This window comes from Corvus kubaryi, unplaced genomic scaffold (genome assembly GCF_017639235.1).
Source record: "Corvus kubaryi isolate FWS band 111438036 unplaced genomic scaffold, C.kubaryi_AGA036_p1.0 37322, whole genome shotgun sequence".
NCBI lineage: Eukaryota > Metazoa > Chordata > Aves > Passeriformes > Corvidae > Corvus > Corvus kubaryi.
The window spans coordinates 2,398,506-2,425,291 of NW_024581101.1; the positions used below are offsets into that span (position 1 = coordinate 2,398,506).

The 26,786-nt window shown below is 52.0% G+C and overlaps 3 protein-coding genes across 5 annotated transcripts; all 3 read left to right on the forward strand.

Moving 5' to 3' along the window:
• On the forward strand, nt 1-2,732 carry LOC121665322 (putative P2Y purinoceptor 10; the record flags this gene model as incomplete). Its single annotated transcript, XM_042029370.1, has 1 exon — nt 1-2,732. A coding segment is annotated over one exon (795 nt), but the record flags the coding sequence as incomplete, so codon positions are not given.
• Nucleotides 2,733-6,128: 3,396 nt separating this feature from the next.
• On the forward strand, nt 6,129-12,098 carry P2RY10 (P2Y receptor family member 10). Of its 2 annotated transcripts, XM_042029232.1 has the most exons (3): nt 6,129-6,730; nt 8,232-8,304; nt 9,924-12,098. In XM_042029232.1, the coding sequence occupies exon 3, from the start codon at nt 9,974-9,976 to the stop codon at nt 11,087-11,089; it is 1,116 nt and encodes a 371-aa protein (XP_041885166.1). In that variant the 5' UTR covers nt 6,129-6,730; nt 8,232-8,304; nt 9,924-9,973; the 3' UTR covers nt 11,090-12,098. The 2 variants fall into 2 exon arrangements, with proteins under 2 accessions (XP_041885166.1, XP_041885165.1); XM_042029231.1 differs by lacking the exon at nt 8,232-8,304 and having other exon boundaries at nt 6,132-6,730.
• A 4,586-nt stretch (nt 12,099-16,684) lies between these two features.
• GPR174 (G protein-coupled receptor 174) lies at nt 16,685-22,538 on the forward strand. 2 transcript variants are annotated; one of them, XM_042029233.1, is made up of 3 exons: nt 16,685-17,040; nt 18,418-18,487; nt 21,098-22,538. In XM_042029233.1, the coding sequence occupies exon 3, from the start codon at nt 21,479-21,481 to the stop codon at nt 22,451-22,453; it is 975 nt and encodes a 324-aa protein (XP_041885167.1). In that variant the 5' UTR covers nt 16,685-17,040; nt 18,418-18,487; nt 21,098-21,478; the 3' UTR covers nt 22,454-22,538. The 2 variants fall into 2 exon arrangements, with proteins under 2 accessions (XP_041885167.1, XP_041885168.1); XM_042029234.1 differs by lacking the exons at nt 16,685-17,040; nt 18,418-18,487 and adding an exon at nt 20,649-20,876.
• Nucleotides 22,539-26,786: the final 4,248 nt, after the last annotated feature.

Below are 26,786 nucleotides of genomic sequence, written 5' to 3' on the forward strand. Positions count from 1 at the left end.
GTGGCCGACCTGGCCCACGTCCTCTCACTGCCCCTGCGCATCTACTACTACATCAACCACACCTGGCCCTTCGGGGATGTCCTGTGCTTGCTGTGCTTCTACCTGAAGTACCTCAACATGTACGCCAGCATCTGCTTCCTCACTTGCATCAGCATCCAGCGCTACTTCTTCCTGTACCACCCCTTCCGAGCCAAGGACTGGAAGCGCCGCTACGACGTGGCCATCAGCACCCTGGTCTGGCTCGTGGTGGGGGTGGCCTGCGTGCCCTTCCCCATCATGAGGAGCCACGGGCTGGAAAAAAACACCAACTCCTGCTTTGCCGACCTGCAGGTGAAGCCGATCGACAGCAAGGTGGGCACGGTGCTGATGACCGGCACCGCCGAGCTCCTGGGCTTCGTGGGCCCGCTCATCATCATCTTATACTGCACTTGGAAAACAAGAGACTCCATCCGGGGCTTCCACATCCCGCAGGAAAACAGCGGGGAGAGGCGGAAGGCCCTCAGGATGGTTTCCATGTGCGCCATTGTGTTCTGTGTGTGTTTTGCTCCCTACCACATCAACTTCTTCTTCTACATGTTGGTGAAGGAGAAAGTCATCACCGACTGCTTCCTGAGCACCATCACGCTCTACACCCAGCCCTTCTGCCTGAGCCTCGCCAGCTTCGACTGCTGCTTGGATCCCATCATCTACTTCTTCATGACTTCTGAGTTCCAGGAACAGATTTCCAGGCACAGCAGCATGGCCATCCGGAGCCGGCTCATGAGCAAAGAGAGCGCCTCGTCAATGAAAGAATGACAAGAAAGCCACCCGGAAAAAATGAAGGTATTCGATATGAAATCTGAGACTGGTCTGGGATACTCCATTACCAACTCTGTTGTGGAAGATCCTGCAGGTTTATCCAGGGGAATTTTGTGGCAGTGGAATTTTTTCAGTGTATAGAAGATAAAACTCCATCTAAGACTGGTAGGTTGGAATCCAGTGAGTCACCCAACTGGTGTGACCATTCCCCCACTGTGCCACCCACACCTGACCTCGCTGGACTAGAAAACACACAGGAGGGAGTGACAAAACTTTTACTGGGAAATGATGGAAAAGTCCCAGACTTTTCTTCTATTTTCCCAGTTCCAGGCTCTATGCTCAAGCCAGAGACAATCCCACATCCGTACACTGACGTCTGCTGAAGGATCTTCTCTGGGAAAACCACACAAGAACCTGAAACTGGCCAGTGGCAACCAAAGGACATTGTGGTTTGTGCAGTGAGGGCTGTGGACAGGTGAAGGTGTGCAGCTGGTTTCCATGTGCTCCTGGGTTTAGCACATCCCACTGGTCACCAGTGACCTCTGTTCCCCTTTTCCCTCTGCTCCCCCTCCCGCTCTGCTCCTCCTTTTCCTCCTCACCCAGCTCTGTTTGCTCCCTAATTGCTGACACATCCCAGAATTTGCACCCGCAGCTGGTGCAAGACCCTCTGCAAGACAAATTCTCCTCAAACATCCAGAGAGTGGCACCTTCCCTTGCTCCAGGTGACTTTCTTCCCCTCCAAGCTGGCAAGGGGGACATGTGTAGGTGGCTTTTGCCTTTGGACCCCCTTGGGGCAGGACTGTGGTGGTCCTGGGGTCAGTGCAGGTGGGTTTGATGGTGCTGGTGGTACCTCACTCTCTTCTGTGTGTGGTCCAGAGGTACCTGAGATGAATCTGCCCCAAAAAAGCTCAGCTCAACCCATTCAGTTCATGCAACTTTTAAAAAAGAGGGGAATCCTTTGCCAAGGTGATTTCACTGATAGAGCAGAAGTTACGTTCATAAATTATTGTGATTTTTTTCCACCAGGTCCTGTCGTGATCTTAATGTTTACATTTTAAGTAGCTATGCAAAGCAGCGACAAGGAAGGATTAATTTACCCCTTATTTTTAATTAGTTACACCTCTTCAGCCGAGTCCACCCACTCTGTAACTTCAAGGGTATCTCATGATACCTGGGGATGGATTTGGCTGAACAGTCACCAATTTATTGCCTTTGGAAATCTATTTTCAAAAGAATGTGGACAGTTTGTACAGTCTTGCAACAAAACCAGAAGAAATACCAGAAACACTTGCTATGTGTATTTTAACTCCAACCATTCAATCCCACTGAGTTATATCTTAGCTCAGCCAAATATTTCCTGTATGTTGTGTTTTCCCACTTCTCTGTTTTACAAAAAAATGGGGAAAAGCCAAGAATTAAGGTTTAAACAACCATTTCCCTGGAGTTTCTCTAAAAGGCAACGACACCTATTACATACAATAAGCTCTCATAGTTCTCCTCCCAGGTGTGAGAAGAAGATTTTGGGCTGAGTAGGATGCGCTGGAGTCGATGGAAATGTTCTCTCTGATGTCACTGGCACAATAAACGTTTACGCTCTGCAAGGAGCCCCCTTCCAAAGGGGTGGATGCTCACGGACAGAGTTAACCTCACACAATTCAACTGTTGTCAGTTCAGGAGTCTCTCGTAAGCTACACTCTGTATAATGTTGTCAGGGCATGACACTTCAGTTTCAGTGCTTGTTTTGAGGATTTTTATAGACCTTGCTCAGCCACCACGTGCCTGGGAGCTGCTTCCTGTCCCTTCATTTTCGCACCCTTTTCCCCTTGATCAGGTGAAAACAAGCTGAGGGCACTTACGAGAACTCTGTAGCTCATTCTGTGGGTTTTACTTCCCAAGAACTGATGCTCAAAAAAATAAAGGCTGTTTTGCAAACATCTGCTGAGTTTTGTAGTCATCACTGGTACCTGGAAAACTGTTTGGGATCAGCTCCTCCTGGGATCAGGGTTCAAGCAATGGAGAGCAACTTTTATTATTCTTTAACAGATTTGTTGCTTGTTTTTACTCTGAATAGTGGTAATTTATTTCATTTTTAAACCTGCCACACTTGTATTAGATTTAGGAGTACTTTGAGGATGGGAAGGTGTCCTGGACAGTGGAAGATGGACATGGCGTGGGAACACCCGCTCCAGCTGCTGAGTGTCCAGGAGCAACAGTGGCTCTCATGCCCATCATCTTAGCATGGATTTGGTGTTTCCACCAGTGATAACGTTCTCCATCTCCAGGATGGCATCTCCAAGCACCTCAGCTGCCCCCATTTTCCTGCCTCACTCACCCTCTGAACTCCCTCAGGCTCCCCAAAATGCTCCTTTTCCATACTGCAGCCCCAGCCTGTGAGGAAAGGTCACACACTCAATACTTTCAGTCCTATGGTGTGCAGGGGACCACACAACTGCGACTAAAGCTCTTTTCTGGTGTGGGGGAAAGTGCCCTGGTTTTGGTTGGGGCAGAGCTAAACCACCTCTGTGGGGTTCAGCTGCCAGATGGGATTAAACCACCAGAGAAAGTCAGTCAGGCTGGGCCAGCCTAGGGAGCAACAGCTCAGAGCAAAGAGAGATCAGGGAAAACCTGCACTTTTCCAAAAGTTCAAGATGATCCATTTGGCCTCCACAAACCCCAGAGTCTTTAGTTCAGGTCTTCCAAAACCTCAGCATACATCTCAAGAGAAGAACAGGCACTGCAGTGAGAAGGAGAGTATTCCAGCTGCCTTCCCAGCTGGCTGGTGCTGGATCTGACCCAGGCCCTGGGCTGCAGGGGCTGCTTTGCCTCACACAGTCAGAGGCACAACAAGCCTGGCTCAGGTTCCTGTAATTCACCCCATTTCCTGTGACCAAAACACATGTTTATTATTTTGACAAGAGGAAATATAATTTCATGATGTTGCTCCTGGATTATCTCTCGTGCTGGTCCCGCTGCTCAGACTCACCAGCAGGAAAAGACTTTTCTTCCTCCTTGGGCAGAAAAAAAAGCTGTTTTTACAGGGATGCCACAGAAAGGCAGAGTCCAACCAAATCAAGAGGTTGGGTACAGCTCCACAGGTGCGTGAAAATGGATCTGAAGGGCTCCTGTGGCTGGAGCATCTCACCCTGAAGGGAACTGCTCAGGATGGAGATGTGGTGAGGTCTCCAAGCCCCCTGCACTGGCCCAGTGCCTGTCCCCAGGGCACAGCCCTGGGCAAACACATTTCTTTTCCTCTAGAACATGAGCCATTCAGCTTTTAACAGAAGCAAATGTGTTTCTCTGCAGTGCCACCCCATCCTAACCAGGAGCAGAGGTCTGGTATCTCCTCTCCTGCTTGAAAGGGCCCTCCCGTGCATGACAACAAACATATTTGGAAGGAACTCCCGAGGGATTTAAAGCCTTTCTGCAGCTTCTGGTTGTGAGCTGCAGGATCTTGCAGTACCTCTTGCTTCCCTTAAATGAAAGTACCAGCTCTCTGCCCAGAGGAAAACCAAAATATGCTGGAAATGCAGGATAATGACTCCACAGCCAGTTCAAAACTGTGAAACCACTTCATCACACTTAAAAGATTTTGGGGATGACTGGTGCATTTTAACCAAAAATGCTGGGGTTGTGGATTAGACAAAGGCTTAGCCCAAAAAAGTAATGGAGGGATTGACAATTGCTTGCTGTAAAATAAATTGGAGCTTCCCAAAATGCTGTCCCTGCAGAGAGCTCTGTGTGACAGCGAGAGGACAATGAGCTGGGGGCTCCCCCGGCCCCGCTCAGCTCCCTGCACAAGGGTGAAGCCGCTTTGTGTGAACAAGCCTCCTCCTCCTCCTGCTTTTCATACATCCTTCAGGTGCATCCTGTCAGATATTCTCAATGCTGAGCACTTGAGAGATGCTGATCATCCGCGTTTGGCCTCCCGCCCACAGGATACCAGGCTGCAGGAGAAGAGACCTTTATCTGGAGGCCTTAGATAAAGTCTCACAGTTATTAAAAACGTTATTTAAAATTCCTTTGTGCCTTCTGCCTTTGAAAGCTGAACTTTGCCAAGTGTGAAAGGCACGTTAGTGTTGGGGATGAGTCAGAGAAACAGAAATGCTAAACAAAAACTCGCCCAGGTTGAAAGAAGAAAGGAGAGGTTGACCCCTGTGTGTTGAAGGATGAGCCTTGAGGTTTGTTTGCCCCTCAGATTTTCATGGCCAGGAATGTTGTGATCTTCTGCAAAAGCTGTCCAAAAAGCCAAGGAGTGGAAGAAGGGCTCAGCTTGGCTACAAACCCCTCGCTTGGGTCTGACATCCACTGGTCTCTCCTTCCCCAGCAGCACAGCTGGAAACAAACACCTAAAAATAGGGCTCAGGGATGGCTGGATACACTGCTGCAGACACAGAAATAGGATGTCCCGGGCAGGACATCCTGATAAAACAGCCCCTTCTCTCTGGGATTAACCTCTGCCCTCTGGAGAGGGATGGGGCACAGTGCCAGCCACCCTTCTGTGCTCTGTGAACACTCCACAAACACACAAGCACCTCTCCTTCTTCCCAGGATCAGCACCAGCTGCTGGAAGAGATGCACAGGAAGAAAACAAGAAAACCGGGAGTGATAAACAGCTCTTGCATGTCCCAAATCCTCTGCGATGAGAGCCATGGGGATTTAGGGTGCCCAGAGAAGCTGTGGCTGCCCCACCCCTGGAAGTGTCCAAGGCTGGACAGGGCTTGGAACAACCTGGGATAGTGGGAGGTGTCCGTGCCCATGGCAGGGGCGCTGGAATCAGAGAGTCTTTAAGGTCCCCAATCCAAATCACTCTCAGATTCCATGATTTCTTGGCACAAAGAGACCTGGCAGCTGAGTGGGTGGCAGAGCTCTGATGCACTCCTGATCCCAGCCCCTGAGTAACCCCTGGTAACTAAAGGTTTTAAGAGCTTCCTCCCTTTGTTTCTCTTCCACCATTCTGTTCCTGTTAATTTTGTGAGGTCACAGAGCCATTTACAAAAAATAGAGTAAGAATATTTCTATTTTTACAACACCTCCAGGAAGGGAAAGTTGCCAGCAGCCAAATTATCTGTCCAAGCCCTGGGCCATGAGCTGTGACCCTGCATATCAGGTAAAACTGCTCAGCTGGAAAAGAGGCAGCTCAGAAGAAGTCACACCATGAAGTTACACCACTTGTTCAGCCACGCAGGAAGGAGGTCACACTCAGCAGGCAGAAAAACAGCTAAAACCCCTATATATGTGCATAGATATAGGAAGGGAATTAAAGGAGACAAAAAGAAAAAGATCGGGAATGATGCACATCATGTTTTTTTTAAACAACAGTATTTTGGGAAAATCTCCACCTTAAACCATCACATTATTTCAGGAATAAAGTCCAAACCCTCCAGCTTTAGCCTGCAGCCTTGATAGTCTGAGGCTAACCAAGCTTCCAAGAAAATGAGGGAAAATTACTCCCTTCCAGTAACTTACACTGGCAGAGTGCTCGGTTTTCCTTCAGCGAGCACTTATTGGGAGGTTACTTCTGTATTTTACAGCTCTTCCCAGGCACAGTGACCGTGGAGAGCAGCAGGAGCAGCCAGAGGGAAGGGCACCATCCCCTCCCACAGCCCCTGTGCCCAGAGGCGACAGAAATCCATGGTCTCCATCCCTGGGCACTGGCACCAAACGACGTCATCGCCTTCCCAGCGGCTTTAACGTCATTAACTGCACACGTTTGGTGTGGAGAAGAGAAACAAAATACAGGATTTCCTGTTCTGCAGCCACTGGACCGGGCTGCAGATGCCGGCAGGATTCCAGCGCTCCGAAAACATGTGGAAGTTAAGCGAGGAGGCGCTGGGACTGCTGAGAAAATCAGTGGGAAATAAAAGCAGGACGCTGGCTGCTCCTGCTCCCTAGCACGGCTATGACCCCCCCGGAGCATGGGAAGCACAGGAAGGTGAGTGGCATTTCTGCTCTTTTCTTCAGGGGACTGAAACCGGCACAGTTTTAGCAAGTTTATCACTTATTTGTAGTTCTCCAAGAGATGGTATCGGGCAGGAGCTGGTGCAACATCCTCAGCCGCTTCTGCTGTGCCCACAAATTTGTCTCCGAGGGTGGGTGAGGGGAGTCGGTGCCTAGGGCAGGCTGTGGTGTGGGGGAGGACGTGGGGAGAGGCTGTTTTAGCCAAAACCCCTCAATTTTGTCCTTACTGACAGAGGCTGCCGCAAGCGACCAGCTCTATTTACGCATTTCCTATTAGTGCCTAGATTAAACAAACAAAATCATTCCTTACGACTCCAGTGCCAGAGAACTCCATGACTTAAACCAAGACCCTATTTCAAGCCATAAGTGGATTTTTTTTTTTTTATATTTTCCCAAGCCTGCTTTTCCCACCAGCATCCCAGCACTGAAGGGAGGCAGCTCTGCCCGCATCCCCCAGCTTGGAGGGCTCTCCCCAGCCATGCCCGGAGTTCAGCTTTAGCCTACGTTGTCCAAGCAGCCCATGGAAAAGATGAGGGCGAGTTTGCCAATGGATCGGGAGCAGTAAATGCAGGAACAGCCCTGTGGTGTGGGGATGGGTGGGGCACAGGCTGATTCACAGGAGCCGGGCGGTTTCCAGCACTGACAGCCACATTCGCCTCCAGGACCAGACACTGCTCCAACGCACTCCAAAAATCAACCCCGGGTGCTCCAAGAGCTGCCTTGGCCTCCTAATTAATTGCAGCGTTATTTGATGTTTAATGAATGGCAGGGCTGCATCCACAGCCAGTGCTCTGACTCCTCGGGCACTGATACTGGGCTCCCTTCTGGAATTTCAGCTGATTAAAGCTCAGCTTTGCCAAAAAAACCCATCCCCTGCTCCTGCCTGTGTTTAAATCCATGCGTGGATGAAATGGGAAAATAAGCAAGGAATGGCAGGAGTATTTTATTTGTAAAATTTAAGATTTATAAAGTCGCTGGACAAAACTCTGGCCGGAGCCCATAGGAGTGTCTCTGTCCTGACACCACCAGCAGAACAGGGGGAAGCTGGAGGGATTTGGGACAAAGGGAAAACTGGAAAACAATAAAACATTTACAACTCCACCTTCCCAGGAATTGTTGTAGTGAACAAGCCCAGCCTGACCCCAGCCCAGGGTGGGGCTCTCTGCTGCTTTCCTGCCAGTGCCCTCCAAAGCGCTGCCACCCAAAGCTGTGTCGGGTACCAGCAGTGCCACCCGGCCCTCCCGCCAGGAACAGGCACTCCAGGAAAGTCAAAATACATGGGAAAAACCAGCAGGGAGGCTCCCCATGGAAGAGGTGTAGGATCTGGGCTGAGTTGCTTGGCAGGGACACCGGGGCTCTGACCCTTGCCATGAGCCCACACCAAGTGCCACCTCTGTCACTGGACAGCTGTGGCAAGAGCTGGGAACAGCTGCATTCCCCACGCTCCCTGGCAGTTTTCCCTCTCTTTCCTGCAGGGATGTGAAGATCAAGTCCTGCCACCCCTTTCCCAGGGTCAAACAGACAAGTCCCTCATGGATTTTCAGGCAGGTGAGGAGCACAGGGACGCTGCCAGGACCAAGGAGCTGTTTCCCAGTATTCCCTCAGCACAGATGTCCCCTCTTCCCTGCCTTTCCCAACTCAGTGGAACAATCACAAACCTCTGGCACAGTCGGCAACCGAGAGGGGCCTTCACCCAGCAGCCCCAGCTCCACTCCAGCCTTGCTTTGCTTGCAGCCAAAGCCTGGAAGAGCAAGGAAAAGCAAGAAGGCACTTTGGGAAGGGCTCAGTTTGGAAAGCAGGGTGTGAGCACTGACCCTCCTCACACCAGAGCTGAGCGTGGGGGGCAGCCAGCCGAGAGGCCGGGGCTGTATTTTAGATATTTATGTGCACATAAAAATATAAAATATCTAAAATAATGATTTCTTTCTGAACCTGAAAACATGGTAAGCCCACCAAAGAGCTGCCCAGGTGAGGAGGAGCAGGATGCAGGAGACTTCATCCTGTACCTTGAAGCATTGGCATGGATTCGCTCCTGGAAATCCATCCCCGTGACAAACTCTGGCTCAGGGCTCTGGGAAACAGCACCATGGCTGCTTCTTAATTAATTACCACTGCTGAGGGGCTGGGTGACAGTGACAGGAGGTGCTGAGGGCTCTGCCAGCCCCAGCTCCAGGCAGGGAAGGGCAGGGCAGGCTGCCCACCCCTCACAGGCTCCATTTCCAAGGGGAAAATCCCACTGCAACCCCTGGGTTTGTATCCTGCTGCTGCCAAATCCCCTCTTCCCAAAAGAACAGATTGTTTCCCATGGGATCTGCTCATGAATGACAAAATCCATCCCCTCTCCAGGGAGCAGCAGGAGCACCTGAACTCCCCGTGACCCGTTAATAAATCCCCTCAGCACTGGGTGAGCTGGGATGAGTAAATGGACGAGAAGAATTTCTACTTTAACTAGAAGGGAGGTGTATTTATCTCCCTGCATGTCCTGAGCAGTTGCTGAAGGATAATTCCTGCTGCTGAGGGATAATTCCTGCTGCCCCAGCGCGATGCCTGCACAATGTGCCGGGAGTGCCGGAATTGAGTTAGCAGGACCAGCAGAGCAACTGGCGTGTGCTTGGCCAGTTATTAACTTATAAATCCAGCCTTAACTCTGGAGCCGGAGCTGATGGATCTGTCTGCAGCTGTCCCCAGCCTCAGCTGCCTGCGGATGTTAATTACTGCCTTTGCTGCCGATTCACATCACATCCCTGCACAGATCTGCAAAGACAGTGCCTAAATCCATTTCAAATCCCTATTTATTTACAGTCCAGCTGAAATTGCTCATAGATGTAGAGCACCAATTTGACAGAGTGTGATGGAAAACTTGATGAATTAAAAGTGGTCCTGGAAAACCCAGGGAGCTGCAGAAGCTCTCTGGCAATAAAGGGAGGGATGTTACGGAGCTCAGTGTGTTCACTGTAATTGGGGCATCTCACGAGATCCCACAGAGCACCTCTGCAAGGAGAGGGTGGAAGATGCCTGGAATCCCTCCCTGGGAGTGGGGTCCCCCTTCCCCACTCACACTCACACTGACTTGCACACACACCCACACACATCTTACTCTTCTGTCCTAAAGCGCATTTACTCCGTGGAGAGATTTTGGCTTTACAGCACCTTTTTCCCCACTCCAGAACGCCTCCCCCTGCCGTGACCGCCCCATGAGCGAAGAGACCCGGCCAGGATGGAGAGCAACGTGTCCTCCGGGAACTGTTCTGACCCCCAGATGTCCTTCCAGTCCACCCTCTACGCCACCACCTACACCCTCATCTTCATCCCAGGGCTGCTGGCCAACAGCGCTGCCCTGTGGGTCCTGTGCCGGTTCCTCAGCAGGAAGAGCAAAGCCGTCATCTTCATGATCAACCTGGCCGTGGCCGACCTGGCCCACGTCCTCTCACTGCCCCTGCGGACTTACTACTACATCAACCACACCTGGCCCTTCGGGAGCTTCCTGTGCCAGGTGTGCTTCTACCTGAAGTACCTCAACATGTACGCCAGCATCTGCTTCCTCACCTGCATCAGCATCCAGCGGTACCTGTTCCTGCTGCACCCCTTCCGAGCCAAGAGCTGGAAGCGCCGCTACGACGTGGCCATCAGCGCCCTGGTCTGGCTCCTGGTGGGGGCCGCCTGCCTGCCCCTCATCATCGTCAGGAGCCCAGCCCTGTCCAACTCCATCAACAGCTGCTTCTCGGACCTTGGCGTGAAGCAGCTCAGCCCAGGGGCCGCCATCGCGCTGGTGACGGTGGCAGAGCTGTTCGGCTTCGTCATCCCCTTCGGCACCATCGCCTGGTGCACGTGGAGGATGTGGCATTCCCTGCGGGACGGCCCCACGGCGCTGCAGGACGCTGGTGAGAAGCGGAAGGCCCTGAGGATGGTCCTCATGTGCGCCGCCGTCTTCTTCATCTGCTTCACCCCCTACCACATCAACTTCCCCTTCTTCATGATGGTGATCGAGAACATCATCCGGGGCTGCGCCGTGCACCGGAGCGCGCTGCGCTTCCACCCCATCTCCCTGTGCCTGGCCAGCCTCAACTGCTGCCTGGACCCTGTCCTCTACTACTTCATGACCTCCGAGTTCCAGGCGCAGCTGCTGCGCCACGGCTGCGTGGCCCTGCGAGCCCGGCTCCCGCCCCGCCGGAGCAGCGCCTCTGGCACCGACACTGCCCACGACATCCGCGTCAGGAAGAGGAATCTCCCTCGCCTCAAGTTCTGGTCTCTTCCCAAGTTCTTTGGCCAAATAAACAGCATGGACATCCCCCCCGTGCCGCCCGACGAGCTGCTGCTGGAGTCCATCTCGTGAGCATCAGCCAGCCCTGTCTGTGCAGGGGCTTCCCAGAGCTGCAGTGAGGACTGGGGCACTCTCCAATTGTCCTCGTGTGCTGCAGGTGCCAGGACCTGATCCATAAGGACGTTGTGATGCCAAAAGGTTTGATGGTTGTGTTGTTGCTGCTGGGGACTGTTGCCTTCTATCCCCTCGAAAGCCGTTGTTGATGCTGAAGTTTCTCCTGTGCTGATCTGCAGTGGCTTCAGGTGCCTCATTTCAGGTGTTTCTGTGCTTCTGCATATTTGCCATTTTTGGGAATCCTTCTAAATCCTGAGCTGTGAGTGAGCAGCTCAGCATTGGCACAGCTCTGGGAATTCCAGCCCCGATCCCGGGTACCTACAGCCACTGTCACCTGGAACATCCACCACGCTCACACAAGGCTCTGGATCAGGATGGTTCATTATCTCCTCATAAACTGAACCTTTTTCCACTACAAAAATTCCATTGCCTGGGTCCGATCCAGCCTAATCCGGACTGCACGACTATAACTGTACCAAGCAGAGAGTATTAACCTATACCACATCAGTGTTACAGGGAGAGCTCAAACAAACTGGGCTCAGCTCATACTGCTGGAAAAGGCACCCAGAGGTGAGCAAAGGGATCCACCTGGCTCCTGGCAGCCGCAGGTGCTCAGCTGATTATGGGGGATCAATATTTGGAAGACAAATTGTGATAGATATGCCACGAGCAAAGAGGGAGATGTGACACCTCCCAGGGCACATTAACTCACATTAGAGCTCTGGTGTGAGCTGCAAAAACGGGGACCTGTTGTTGGTGCCTCTTGTGTTGTTGGGAGTCGTGTGTTATTTGTCATGTTGCTGACGCATGTGGTTGCACATTAAGATGTTATCCAAACCTTCAGTTTTGCTTTGAACACCAAAAACTATCCCAACCCTCGCTGGGTACAGAGAAAATTTACAAAACTGACTCCAGTACACCCTGAAAGCTTCAAACCCTGAGGAAATAAAAATGATCCCAATGTGTATTTGAGCTTCAGGAGTGTTATTTTAGGTGCTTAGAAATATTTTGCCCCACATCTGCTCTTAGAGCAGTGACATAATTTGGGGGGGACACCCCAGTTTGGGGCTCAGAGAGGCCTCGAACAGTGGCCTGTGCAGGGGTTCTGAGGTCTCCTCCTCCCAAAAAGCCCTCAGGGAATTTTATAAGTAAACATAGGCAGAGAGGGACTGATAGAAAACAGCTTTTCCCATGATTGGATGCACATTTCCACCCCGCGCAGCGTTTCTGGGAAGCACGGAATGGGTGGTGGTTTGCCCTCACAGTGCTGAGGCTGGATGGGGGGAGACCAGATGGGAGATCCAGACAAACTGGAGGAATTTGCTTTGGTACTTAAAGTGTGCCAGAGACAGGCAGCAAACGCCGGGAACAGGCAGCAAACGCCGGGAACAGGCAGCAAACGCCGGGAACAGGCAGCAAAGCCGCTGCCCTGAGGCTCATACTGTCCTAAATCTCCTCCTCCTCTCACAAAAAAATATAAATAACAAAAGGCCATGTTTTCCTTGTTTGCTGGGGGGGGGGGGGGGCCGGGCTGGAAAAAGAGCTTTCAGGGCTGGAAAAACGCTGTTTCAGATGGCCCAAACCCAGCAGCGGGCAGAGGCAAAACAGGAAACCCAAGGAAACCTCACCGATGCCGGGACTGGCTCCAGGCAGCTCCCACAGACAGGACAAGCCACAGCAGCAGGATCTTCACCAGGAGTGTGGCTTTTCCCGGGTGCTTTGGGAATGGCACAACCCCGAAAAGACGGGCTGGGCATCCAGGTGGCCCTCAGTGACCAGAGACAGGTCATTTATAAGCCCCCCTGAGCAACAGCAAATCCTGGATTGTGGCTCCAGCTTCACTAGCAGCACCAGCTCCAGGTTTCCCAGGAGCTCCAGTTCCCACTGGGATTTTGCCAGGTTGTTTTTCAGATTGCTTTTCTGACATTTCTGCAACACAGCTTGCCCTTTCCAAACAGAGCACAGGAAAGAGATAGCAAACCCCAAACTCTCACTAATCTGTCACGTGGAGACTCAACATCAAACCCTCCCTCGGGCTGTCCCTGCCCCAGGCACGGGAAATGCAGCGGAAGAATCCCTCGCTGGGTTGGACACCTGGATAGCAGGGATTCTGCTGGGTTTTCTGTAAATCAATCCCTGAAGAAATATCCTTTTCCGGTACAAACTGGTGCTTCCTGCCCTTCCAATGCCTGCCAGCCTCCTGTTTTATCAGTCACGGGATCATCATGGAATGGTTTGCATTGGGAGAGACGTCACAGCTCATCCCATTCCACCCCCTGCCATGGGCAGGGACACCTCCCACTAGCCCAGGCTGCTCCAAGCCCCATCCAACCTGGCCTTGGACACTTCCAGGGACCCAGGGGCAGCCACAGCTTCTCTGGGCACCCTGTGCCAGGGCCTCCCCACCCTCACAGGGAACAATTTTTTCCCAAGATCCTACACCCTACACTTACATATCCCTAAAATTATGCAGTACTTGGGAGTATCCAAGCTGTCCCTTGCACGGCACATTTCAGGGCCCCACAGGGAGGGATGGAAGCTGCTTTTCTCCTTGCTAAAAATACCTTTATCCTCCCTCCATGACCACATGCTCCCAGTCCAGCCCCAGATTTTTGCCTCTGGAAATCCCAGCTTTGCCTCTGGAAAACCACTCAGGCTCTGCAGAGTCCTCACCACCGAGCTTCAGACTCCTTTCCTGATTTTTGGCACCACTGCTGGCAAGGAGCAGCTCCTCCACCCACCCACCTCGTGCTGGAGAGGGGAAGTGCTGTCCCTGGCAAGGGAACAAACACCAACAGCTCCAATCCTGAGCACAACTCCAACGCACGGAAAGTGAATTTTGCTGCTTCAAACCCAGCCGAGCCAGGGAGAGGTTCTCCAAGCCAAGGAGCCGTTTTCCAGACAGCCATGATTTCATCAGATCCCAATCCAATTTTTTATTCATGTGCTCAGCCAGCAACACCCTGCAAAGCCCAAGTTTGGGGTGTGGTGGGACAGCACTGTGTGATGGCCCCAGGTGTGTCCATCAGCCCCTCCCATGCTCCAGGGTCCTGTTCAGGGCACAGGGGAGAGGATTTGGGAATTCTGCGTGGATGCCGTGGCAGCGTTCAGCACTGGGAGGGTGCTCAGCATTCCAAGGAACAGCCAAAGCCTCATCCCTGCACAGCCAGCACATCCTTCCCAGCAGGCGCTGCCACGCCATCGCTCAGCCCTGCTCCTTCTGCAGGGATTTTTTGGTTTTTAAAGAGAATTCCCTGCTGCAGGCACACAGGGCAGGAAAATCCAGCAGTTTTTAGCCCTCAGCCTGGTGTCAGCAGCACGGCTGCATCCCTGGCTCCACGTGAGCCCTGCTGATGCCGGGAGCTGCATCCATGGACCTGTGCCTGCTCCCCGTTTCCAGACACGCCCTTCCCCTGGGGCAGCCCCAGCCGTGCGGAGAGCAGACAGACAACCTCTTCCCAGGAATTATTTCTATTAAAGACAGGCAGTGCAGCTCAGAAAGACCTGAGCTGGCTCTCTCTGGGGATCTCCCACAAGGTCACGAAGCACAAGCTTAAATAAACTGAGAACTTCCAATTCTTATTAGATAAAAATGTAAGTAAAGATAAAAATATAACAATTTTAAAATTTTACTCTATGCGGTAAAATAATTGTTTTGGGATTTGGTGCCCAGCTCCAAGACCTCCTGATTTTTAGTGGCCTCAACTACAGCAGGATTGGGAGGTCCAGCCAGGGTTTTTCCTGGGGACAGCAGAACTCAGAGACTGGCACTTGCCTGCTGGTAAAGGCACCCTCAGTTCCCACCCCACACCCCAGGAACACTCCCAGAGTGATGGGAAATGGGATGGATGCTGATGGCAGCGCCCATGGAGCGTGGCACCAGCAAAACTGGATTTGGGGGTGCTCTGCAAGGTGGTTTTGAAACAAAACCTCCCTCAGCACCCTGCATCCACTCACTGCCCCGAGCTCAGGCTCTGCCTTGCCATAACCAGGCTGGCTGCTGTGGAAACGGAAGTGAAACAGAGCATCCATCACATGCCAGAGGGGGAAAAGCAAAGGAGCCCATCCCCGAGCCCAGGTGCTGCTCAGCCCCAGGGGTTTGGTGATTCCTGGACTGGCCTCAATTTTGTTGTCTGTTAAAGTCACCTCCAAACCATCCCCCTCAATCCTTGCGGGAGGCAGGGAGGTGCCAGGGTCACACAAGGAAATGCTGGTGGGGCAAGGGGAGCTTGGGGACCCCCAGGTGTCACATCACACAGTTCTGGGGAGAGGGAGAGGAAATAAATGAGAGCACAGCAGAGGCAGCTGCTGGGAGGTGCTGGGAAAGTTTCACATCCCAGATCCTGCTGAAATTAGGGAAACAGCCCTGGTCTGACATGAGCTGAGGCAGCATCCTCCATGGAGAGCTCTGTGAGACCTCAACACCAACGAGCCCCCTAAACCCCAACCCCCCTGCTGCCAGCCCAAAAGCATCAGGCCAAAACCCAGCCCTGCACCACGGGGACAGCTCTGACCAGAAGATCCCACAGTGCTGAAAGCTTTGACTCCCACATTAATTAAAACCCATCAAATCATCAGCAGCTTCAGAATAAAGCTGGAAGCTTTAACCAGCAGGAGCATCAGCTGTTGGAACAGGAACAGGGCTGCATTTTTGGGAGATGGGATCCACAGAGCCTTAGAGAGGGGCTGGGCCACCACAGGGGGACAAATCCTGTGCTCTGCAAGGCTGTAAGAGCCATCCTGCAAGATCCTTGCAAGAACCTCCTGCAAACCACCATAAAAAGGAGTGTAAAGAGCTACAGAGCCTAAGTTGGAATTGTGATATGAGTAAATCAATGGTGCTTTAAAGGAGCAGGTGTAATGTAATATAATGTATGTATGATGTATAATATATAATATATGTATGCTGCTCTCCTGGGAAGGTGAGTAAGAAAAATGAATAAACGCAAATTTAAAAGTTGCAAATCTCTTCAGAACTTCTCCAGAAATGGGTTTAAAAGTCACTTTTTCAGATTAAGCAATTGAATCGTTGCTCCCTCTTGATCTTAGCAAGAACTCTTGATGCTTCGTGAGCCGGAGTCCTCTGCCGGATAAGCAGAGAAGTGCTGCTTTTCGACCTCAAAGCGCAGCCAGCTCTGCCCTCTGCCGATGGCCGGGGACCACGATGGTCCAGGGATGTGGCCGTGGGTGACACCACTTCATGGCACGTTTGGAAAAGGAGAGCCCTTGGAGCTCACCCTGCTTTGCTCCATGAGAGCTGCGGGAATCCCCTGAATAAGGTAATAATGACTAAGGAGGACTCGCTGCTTTTGGGGAGCCCAAACCTTCCCACGATCAGCCTCGGGGGGACCCTAAAGCCCCCCAAAGCACCGGGAGCAGGGACTGCAGCACAGGGGTGGGAACATCCAGGCAAGAGGGAAGGAGCCTTTCCCAGCAGGCTGCGGAAGGAAAATAATGGATGAATCCTCTCATTCCCTCGGCCTCAGCTCCGTGCCCGTCACAGAGGGGCTCTGCCAGCGGGTCCCTGTCCCCGGTAGCTGAGGGGTCAAGCCCCCCTAACCCCCACCCCCGGCAGCAGGACCAGCTGCTGGGGTGACACCAACCTCACAGCGACAGCTCCCAAAACACCCCGAGACCACCACAGCAGCCAAAACACCCCGAGGCCACCAGCACCTTTACGAACATCTGTAAAACCGCAAAAAGAGAAGGAAAGCGGGCGATGCCAGGCAGGATCCGGGGCAGGGACACCCCGAAGCGGCGCCGCGGGCCCCGCCGTGCCCGTCCCGCTCCCCACGGCGCAGCCGCTCCCCGCAGTTGCGCTTTTGCTTTGCGCGGCGAGGGAGGGACCCGCCGGGGGACCTGCTGCAGCCCCGCGGGGACACACGGCAGCAGCCCCCGGGACACCAAAGGTAGGGCTGATCTCCTCCGTCCCGGCCACCTTCGGCTCAGGCCGGGCGGGTTAAATTGGGCTTTTTTCGATTGTTGTGCAGTAGATTTGGCGCGGCTCCTCCGGGAGTGCTGAGAGGGGATGGGACAGCCCGGGGACAGCCAGGGGGGTCCTGTCTTCACCACAGACCTGGTGCGACTCCCAGAGTAAAAGGGCAGAAGGGAGGCGATTCAGAGTCAGCCCAGCTATAGGTAAGGAGCTAATAGCTCATTTATTGAAGAGCTCCTGTGTGTGCCCGTGGGACGCTCTGAGCATCTGAGGGAGAGGAGGGGGATGGCTGGAGCTAAAACACCCAGCCTTGAAGATTGAAACTGTGTTTTCTGCTACCATTGTGTGAGCAGCTGAATGTAAGGATCAACCCCAATCCAGCGATTCTCAGCCTCTGGAAACCCAGCACTACCTGGGATGGGACTCGACTGTAAGGGGCCTCTGAGGCCACACAGCCCCATCCCCCCAGCACAAGGATAACTGACCCAATTCCCACGGCTCCGGGTTTTCCTTGGGTTTGTCTCCCTCTATTTGTCCCACGAGTTTTCCCAAGTGGCCTGTTCCTCACAAGTGGCACCACGCTGATTTTCCACGGGCCAATTTCCATCTAATTACAAGAAGCAGGGAGGAAGAGGACAGGGTTATCACAGCACAGGAACACGGCTGTGCATCCCTGGGGGGCATGTGCTGAGGGTTTGAGGGGATAACTCACGACTTTGGTGCCAGGAACATCTTCCAGGGACATCAGGGTTTGCCAGGAAGGGAGAAGGACGATGGGGGATTAGGCTGACACACAGCACTGCTGCTCCAGGTTATTTTCCCTTCTTAACCAGGATAAATATTAACAAAGGAGGACAAGAGCTTTTGCAAAGGATTAAAAGGCAAAAGCAGAGTATTTCACATGGCATTAAACCAGAGCATTTATCTTTTTCCGGCATATTCTTGGAATTTAGTTAGCACAGCAAGGGGCAACCTCGCTCCTATGGAGAAAGATCTAAATCCCAAATATCTACCAGGAAACTACTTCAAGGCAGAGAAGCCTCTTCCTCTGTCATTTGTTAACAGAACAAAAAGCCAACCCCATGCAACATTCAGTTTCTGGTTTTATCACTTCTATTTTCAGTTCATACTTTGTAAATTCTACTTCCTGCCAAAGCAGGACAGCAGCACTTCAGGTGAGCCAGAGAACAGAGTGGGCACTGGGAGAAGCCCAGCCCACCCCTGGGCCAGCTGTCCCCTCTCCACAGGGCCCCTTTGGAGGGACAGAGCCACCCTCACCCCACCTCCACTCACACAGGAAACTGAATTTCCATTTGATGTTTCCCTGGTGCATGTTCTGTTTTTATTTTAGGTTGTGGAGGAGAAGAAGGGAAAACACAAGAGAGGCAGCAGGCACAACCCGGCCCAGCTCCCTCAGGAGGGTAAGTGAGCAGGGAACACCAGGGTGCTGCTGCTGTGCCCCAGCCACCGGTCTTATGTGTTCTTAAAATACCCCCCACACTGAACACTGGGAGCCTGAGCACCCCCAGCTCACCTGGGCCAGCAGCAGGAGCAGGGCTTGGTGGAGGATCCATCCAGGCTGGTCCCTCACTGGCTCTGGGGAGGAGCAGGAGGTGCTGGCAGATCCCAGCTCTGAGAGGGCTCCAGGCACGAGGCTGCAGGAGGGACAGCACCCACAAACCGAGCCCGGCCAGGAGCTGCTTTCAAACCCTCTTCCCCCCAGCTGGGTTTAGGAGCTGCTGTGGGTTAAACCCCCCAGGATTTGCTAAGGAGGATCCACATTGGCCTGGACACCTCTAACCAGCCTCAGGCGAGGAGCCTGAGCTCCGCTGAGGGTGTGGGAGCAGCCCCTCATCCTGGTCACAGGTGGGCTCTGTCCCACACCCCCGGCTCCTGAGGGGGCTTTCATGGAGCAGAGGGATACACGGCTGCCCTCCAGCACACGGAAAATGCTTTACCCAGGATGTGTCCAGCTCTCACCGACTGATTTTAGGCTGGCTGCAACCCTTACCTGCTGTTCCGGCTCATTAGGCACAAATCTTCGTCCAGTGCCCCAGCATGGCTGATTTGGGGGGTACCCATGGAAAAATCAGGGGGAAAAGCTGCTCAGGGGAAGAAGGAGGCTGTGCCTGTGGAGAGTCTCTCACCCACCCCCTCGCAGTGAGGGGAAGCGAGCACAGAGCATGAAAACCCAAATTTCCTCTTTCTGGAGATTTTTTTAGCATCCTGCTGGTTTTTTACACAGCACATGGGGCTGAACTCTGTGATGTTGCTGCTTGGAATTTCCAAAGCACCGTTTCTCACACTGCTGTGTTTTTACACCCCCTCCCCAGCTCCAAGGGTGCCTCTAGGTGCCCAGGCTGAGCCCCCTCGCTGCTCCTCACCTTCAGCTGGGCCTTGGGGACCCCTCGTGCCACAGGGACAGGCAGAAAGTGCTGCAAGTGCCTCCCTGCCCCAGGGCCTGGCTGGAGGGAGCAGGGAATGGAGTTCCAGCAAAGCTGCTGCGCAGTGGGGATGGGGAAGGGCAGGAGCTGGGGGGCAGCAGGAAAAATACGATGTGCACATGTGGAAGGGCTGAGGCTGCACCTTGTCCTTCCCCTTGTGTGTGCCATGGTCCAGAGGTGGAGTTGAGGTGGGTTTTCCCACGTGGGAATGCGGCCAGAGGAAAAGGAGCATGATTGAGTCTTCCTGAGTGGGTGACAGGAGCCCCTGCCAACAGGAGAGGAAAGACAAGCTAGTAGAAATTAATGAGAAAAATTACTAAAATAAAAAATATGATAAATTGTCACTTCTGAAGCATAACAGGATCATTTCACAAGCCATTTTACTCCACTGGTTGGGTTAGATGCTCCCTCTCTAGAAGGAAGGAAGAAAGACATCTCAGTTTCCTTGGCGAGTGAAAATACAAAAGTAGACATGTTTCCTTTTGTAGCAGATTTTCTGTTTCCACTCAAAACTACTTCAAAGTTTCAGTGCCAGCACGTGTTGAACACCATTAATAAGTGTTCACATTTTGTACCTCAGCACTGGAAAAAAAAACAGCAGGGACTGCAGCAGATGTCACTTTATCTTTAAAACTAAAATTTAAAAAATTAAATTAAAAAATTGAAACGTTTTAAATCAAGTAAATGTGCCTTTGGCATCTGGGATGGTACCTATGAACTTCTCCCACTTAGAGCTGGAGGATAATCCTTCATGTGGAAGCCAAAGAAAAACCTGAGAGGGTCTGGGAAGAGATCTGAATTTCCTCTAGATTTATCAGATCTGGCTGAGGTTTTTGTGTCTGACACATTCAGATAACATCACCTGTTTGGCCTGTAAACAATTTAAAATAAAATCCACCTCCAGCCTCCTTAGTACCGGTTCTGGTATTACCAACAGCTGCAGACGTGCACAGTGGGTAAGGACAGGCTTAGAAAAAGCAGCTGTGAGAAACTCGAATTGGATGAAATGCAGGGTAGTTCTGCAAAGGATGATTCATGTCCTATTTATAAAAGCAAAATCAAAAAGTTGACCCTGGTTTGGTGAAAGCCACTGACCTGGGACTTCCACCCACAGTGAGGCAGCGGCGGTGGCTGCAGCGGGGCAAAGGTTTGGGTGTGCATGTGTTACACGAGCACATTTCCTTCTGTCATCTGCAGCTGGGGAGGGCGGGAACCTCCAGAGGGCTTTCCCGGGAAGCCAGGGGATGTTCCCCTCAGGAGTTTGTGGGAAGTGAGAGTATCCCCAGCGAGGGAGGTGGGTCCGGCGCTCACCGGAGCGTCTCAGCACTGACCACGTGCTTGGACACAGGAAGAGCAATGCCCCCAGGTTTGTAGCACAAAATGAACACAATTTCTATTTATTGGTGGTTTTGCATCTCCACTGGACAGGGCATGGTGCTTGCTGGGCAGCAGAAGAGCTGATCAGCACCAAAGCCACACAGGTTTCTGCTGGAGAGATGCTCCAGCTCCTTCCAGTTCTCCCATAACTCTTGCTCTGTTCCACCCCATCTCCCAACAATGCTCCAACTGCACCTTTCTGTCTTCCAGCTGCGGGGCTGCGTCAGTTGTTGAACCCTTGTGCTGAGAGAAGAGGCTGAAATGCCACCCAAAAGGTGACAGAGACACAGCTCCGGTGAGGAAGTGTCCACTCGGGCACAGGGCGATGCTTTTCCCAGTGTGGATCCCTCCTGCTCATCCTGCAAGTGACCCCAGCGAGCTCTGACCCAGAGCATGAGCAGGGCACGAGGGCAGGACTTGAATTAACTCCCCCCACGCCAAAGCCCCCCACGATGAGCCGGTGAGCAGAGCCTCCCACAGGGATTCCAGGGCTGGACTGTTCCCTTTGGATCCTGAGGCCACCCTGGCTGCAGGACAGGCGGGATGGACATGTTATGATGCCGGGGCTGAGCACAGAGCTGGAGCACAACCATGAGCAACAGCTCCAATTGCAGTGAGACAGACCTCAAGGCCTACTACGCTGTCACCTACACCGTGATCCTGATCCCTGGGCTCATCGGGAACACCCTGGCCTTGTGGGTCTTCTATGGATACATGAAAGAGACTAAAAGGGCCGTGATATTTATGATCAATTTAGCCATTGCTGACTTATCACAAGTGCTGTCCTTGCCCCTGAGGATTTTTTACTACCTGACGGGCACGTGGGAGTTCGGAGGAGGCCTCTGCATGCTCTGCTTCTACCTGAAGTACGTCAATATGTACGCCAGCATCTACTTCTTGGTGTGCATCAGCGTGAGGAGGTACCTGTTCCTCATGCACCCCTTCAAATTCAGCGACTGCAGGCGTATCTGCGACGTCTACATCAGCATCGTGGGCTGGGTCGTGGTCTGTGTGGGCTGCCTGCCTTTCCCACTCCTCAGGCTGCACCAGGATGATAAAAACACCTGTTTCGTGGATCTTCCCATCAAGAAACTCGACCTCCCCACCTCCATCACACTGATGACCTTAGGGGAGTTGGTGGGGTTTGTGACCCCCTTGCTCATCATCCTGTACTGCTCCTGGAAGACAGTCTTATCACTAAAGGAGAGGAACTCTGCTTCTCGGGACCTGGGAGAGAAGAAAAAGGCTTTAAAGATGATCCTCACCTGCGCCCTGGTGTTCCTGATTTGCTTTGCACCTTATCACATCAGCTTCCCACTGGATTTCTTTGTAAAAACCAGGCAGATCCAGGAGGGCTGCGTGCAGATCTCGGTGTTCCACGCTGTGGCTTTGTGCCTGGCCAGCCTCAACTCCTGCGTGGATCCCGTCATCTACTACTTCACCACGGATGAGTTCAGGAGACGCCTCTCCAGGCAGGATCTGCAGGACAGCATCCAGCTCCAGCCCCTCAGCTACGGCAGGAAGCACTCCAGGGATGTGCTCGGGGAGGACACCATGGAATACTAGAGCTGCCCTTCCCAAACAGCTGCCAGCACTCCCAATATTCATTAAATTTTGGCCTTTGCCACAATTTTTTCCCTCAGGACGCTGCAAACAACAACTCAAACTTCTGCTTTCAGTGAGGGTTGGAATAAACGAACAACACCCCCCCAAAAAACCCCAAACCTGACAAAAATGTGTTGATTTAATACTTCAGTTGCAAATTTTCACTGAATACAAACAGGAGCATTTCTATTCCTCAGCTGGGCAGCAGGTCACGGACCCATGGCAGAGGTGACACCGTGCCCCACCATGACCCATGGCATCACCCAGCCATGCCCTGATCAGCAAGAAACAGCAAAGATTCAAGGTCTTGCTGTGCAGAAAGAATTTGATCCTAAAAAGTACTGGATGCCACAATATTCTGTTTCTGAAGCACAAGACAATCCAGCAGAGACTGCTTCTCCAGAAAGTGTGGGCACTCCGGGGAGCCTGCTCCAGCCACGCTGAGCACGGAGTGAGGAGCAGAAGGTTCTTCCCATTTAAATAATTAATGAAGCCTTATTTTGGGGTGCAGCAAATGCCATCACCCCAAATCACACAGTCAGTGAAGCTTCCACACACTATTTTTGTGCCATCAGTTCCCACTTCTGTATGGAAAGAAGGGTTGGAGCCATGCCATGAGTATTGAACCGTGGGGTTGTGAATTTTGAACCACGGGGTTGTGGATTTTGAACCACGGGGTTTTGCATGGAGGGTATTTATTCAAGCCAGGTGTCCATCAAGCCTTTCAGGTCCTCTTTTCACCAAAAACGGGGCAAATTATTTCCCTTTTGCTGATAACTGACCTATAGCCATCACATCCACTCCTCATCAACAGCAGCAGGATTCAAACAGAGGATCCAAACTTTTCCAAAGTTTGCTGTAATGGGAACTCCCTGGAAGCAGAGTCAAAGGTGCCACAAGAGATTTTTAAGAAAGGCTCAAATATGGATCTATTTTTAATAACATTTGCTTTAAATTCAAACCACGGAACCTTCGGGCTTGACTTCAGTATTTCGTTTGCACCTTCTTGTAAAATGCTATTTTTCTGTGAACATTGGAAACGTTACATTTGGAAGCGTAAAATACTGTGACAGTATTGTTTTTTATTTATGCAAATGTTGTTTTATAATTTATATAAGGGACATACACATTGTAGGAAAATGATGTGAAGGTGATGTTCCTGTCAGAACACAGGAAGTTTTCTTTTTCTTTTCAAAAACTCTTTCACAAAATAAAAGAAAACTCCACCACCTCTTCCCTACAGGAATCTGAGCCGGTGCCTGATGGCTGAGCAAGCACTGATAATTCATGGAAACCACGAAGCACATGCAGAGTGATGAAAAAAATATTTATTTTTATATTTCCTGTTGTATATAATAAAATAGTAATTTCTAAAAAATGTTTTTTAAATGTAATTCATGGTTCCTTCTCCCCCCTGCATCACCAATACACACGAACATGTGGCAGCACCTGGATTTGATGCCTCCTGAGCACCTGCAGAACATTTTAGATGCTTTTCTGAAATGACTTTACCCTTCTTCTTGCACTGGCGAGAAAAGCCAAGGGACAGGTTTCCCAAGATAATGGGAATTCCTCCAGCTGCAAGAATCCAGCGCATCACTGTCCTTTTTGGCCCCCGTGGGAGGGGAGCAGGGTGGCCCTGTCCAACCCCCCCAGAGTCACTTCTAGCTCCTGAGGGGAAAAAGCTGTTACATAAAGTGGTGTCAGAAGTTCAGAAATCGTTCAATGAGAGAAACCTCAGGCAGCTGAAGTTTTCCACCCAGAAAATCTCGTGGGTGCAGCAGCGCCTTCCCCTCCTGCCACGGCAACGGGGCTTATTCAAATGAGCATTAATTATCTCTTTTTACGGGAAGTTGATGCAATGGCCGGGGTTGGTGACACGAGACAAATTCAGGGGACACCACCCTGCCCTCCCCCAGGGCACCTCTGCTCCAGGTGGGATCTGCTGGAGCCACACTGAGGTCTCACAAACCCCTGGTGATGCTGCTACCAACACCTGGAGAATCAAGATACTCCTCAGATTACCAGGAGGTGGATTTTCATGACATGCGTATTTTTTCCATGCCTCTGTATTTTCAGTGTCTCAGGATCCACAAGCTGGACTCAGTGATCCTTGGGAGTCCCTTCCAACTCAGAATATTCTGTGAATCGCTAAAATAATCTGAATAATCTGGTCTGCAGCACTGGAATGGGAACCTATGAATGAGAATGTAACCGAGAATAAAAAACCCCAAACCCCAAAATATCCCCTTTATTCTGCAGGAAGGGTTTCCTTTGGTCGCAGCCCTCCCCCAGGGCGTTGTTATCACCGAGCAGCAAAGCACTGAGCTCTCTGCCAGTGCCCTCACCAGGCTGGCTCTGCGCTGAAGTGACAAGCGGCTTTTGGGCACAGAACCAGGTTTAATTCGTGCTGGGCCAAAACGAAAGCCATTGTGGCAAGGGCGCAGCCTCAGGGGTGGTTTGAGGGATGCCCGGGGAGCTCGAGCTGTTCAGCAGCAGCAGAGAGTGCTCTGGGAGGCACAAGGTGCGTGAGGGCGGCAGGGTCAGGGGGAAGCAGAGCTCTGGATCTGCTCCGACCCTGCCCCGCTCCCATCGCCCGCCGCACGCTCCCAGCCCGGCACCAGCTGCACAACCTCCCACCGCCCTCGGGCACCGCCTCCTCCCCGGCCGCCGTCCCCGTGAGGAGAGACACAGCTTTTTGGGGCTTCTTGGGAGCGTGCTGAGGCTCAGCGCTGCCCCTGCACGGGAGGCTGGCACGGACAGCGGCGAGCGCAGCCCGCTGGGATCAGAGCCCACCCCCTGCCTGGCCACCAGCCTGAGCCCCCGGTGATCCCCGAGCTCTGGGGCTCATGAATTCCCTGGTTTCGTTCCATGTCGTTGCTGCTCTGAGCCATCCCACGACGGCACCTTTGGGTGTCCCTCCCTGCTGCTTCCCTTTTCACCTCCTCTGCGGGATTTGTGCCCCAGCCTCGGGGGAGGGGACACCCCACAATGCTCAGAATCCCCAGCCACTCCTGCCCCCGAGCTGGGAGCGGGGCCACGTGTCCTCCAACATTTCCAGTGCCCTCTGCATCCTCTGCCATCACCACGAGCCATCCATGGAATCCCAAAGATCTCCTTTCACCATGAAAGGGGCTGATTTACAGCTTCTCTTACCAAAGCAGAATTTTTGTCCCCTCACACATCTTTTACCAGCACTGTTTTATTTGCTGTTTTGTCACATGGTTGCTCAACATCCTGAGCAGAGTCCCCGTTTCTCTGTAACTCTGTAACTCGTTAGGTTTTCCTGCTGGGGTTAAGGCAGCTTTGGCACGTTTTACTGCACTGCTTACTTCCTTTTCACTTTGCTATTAAAAATGAGCCTCAGCCCCAGCTCGTTGGGTGTAAATAAACACACAGAGCACCCCTGGCACTGCTGGACTCTGCTCCTCAGATCTCAATAACCAAAAACAACCTCCAGAGAGTGACCCAAATATGAGCCCACCCCATCGAATACAAAAACAAAAAGCTGAAATCTTGTCAGAGATGTTTTGATAAAGACCATGACCAAAAATAAGCCAGACCCATCAGGGCAGTGCCTGGTTCATGCTGCCAGTTACATCAGGGCAGAGGAGCTGCAGCCTTTGGGGTGATAAACTCTGAGAATTTGATCTGCATGATCAACAGCTGTGGCCAAAAATCTGATTTAGAAAAAAAGATTTGGTTATGTAAAGCCATGAGAACAAAATAACGGTGATAAAATGTAGTAATGTCACTGCCTCAGAGGGGAAGGCCTGGTTCTGGTTCCTGCTTCCAGCTCTGTTCCTGCACCTTAGGTCAGACCAAGCCAGTCAGGGCCAGTGTTTGGTCTGGGCTCCGCAGAGGTGCCAGCATGAGGTTAAAGGGAGGGGGAGACTGAAGATCCTTGGAGGTCAGGTACCTGCATGGTCACCACGTGGTAGAGCTCCAATCGTCAAGATGATCATTTTTGATGCCATTTTGCTCAAGTTTCCTTCTACTCCCACTTTTTCCCCCCTGAATTCAGAGAAGAAAATGAAAAGCCCAAGCAACCAGCAAAGGCAGGATGAACACAATGACATAATCGAGTGCCATAAGGAATTGTGAGCATGAACCACTCTTAACTCATCTCCCATTTTCCCAGTGGCCCAACAGTGCTGTGAAAAGGGAATATCTTGGTGAGGCTCATGGAGGTCATGGCTTTTACCACCCACAATGTGCAGCTTTGCCTCCCCACTTGTGCTCCCACAGGTCCTAAGGGAAAAAACTTATTTTAAAGATTTTAACCCACCCAAAC

What these genes read in the sequence shown, in the direction of transcription:
- GPR174 (XM_042029233.1), top strand. Translation starts at nt 21,479, where the DNA reads ATGAGCAACAGCTCCAATTGCAGTGAGACAGACCTCAAGGCCTACTAC.
- P2RY10 (XM_042029232.1), top strand. Translation starts at nt 9,974, where the DNA reads ATGGAGAGCAACGTGTCCTCCGGGAACTGTTCTGACCCCCAGATGTCC.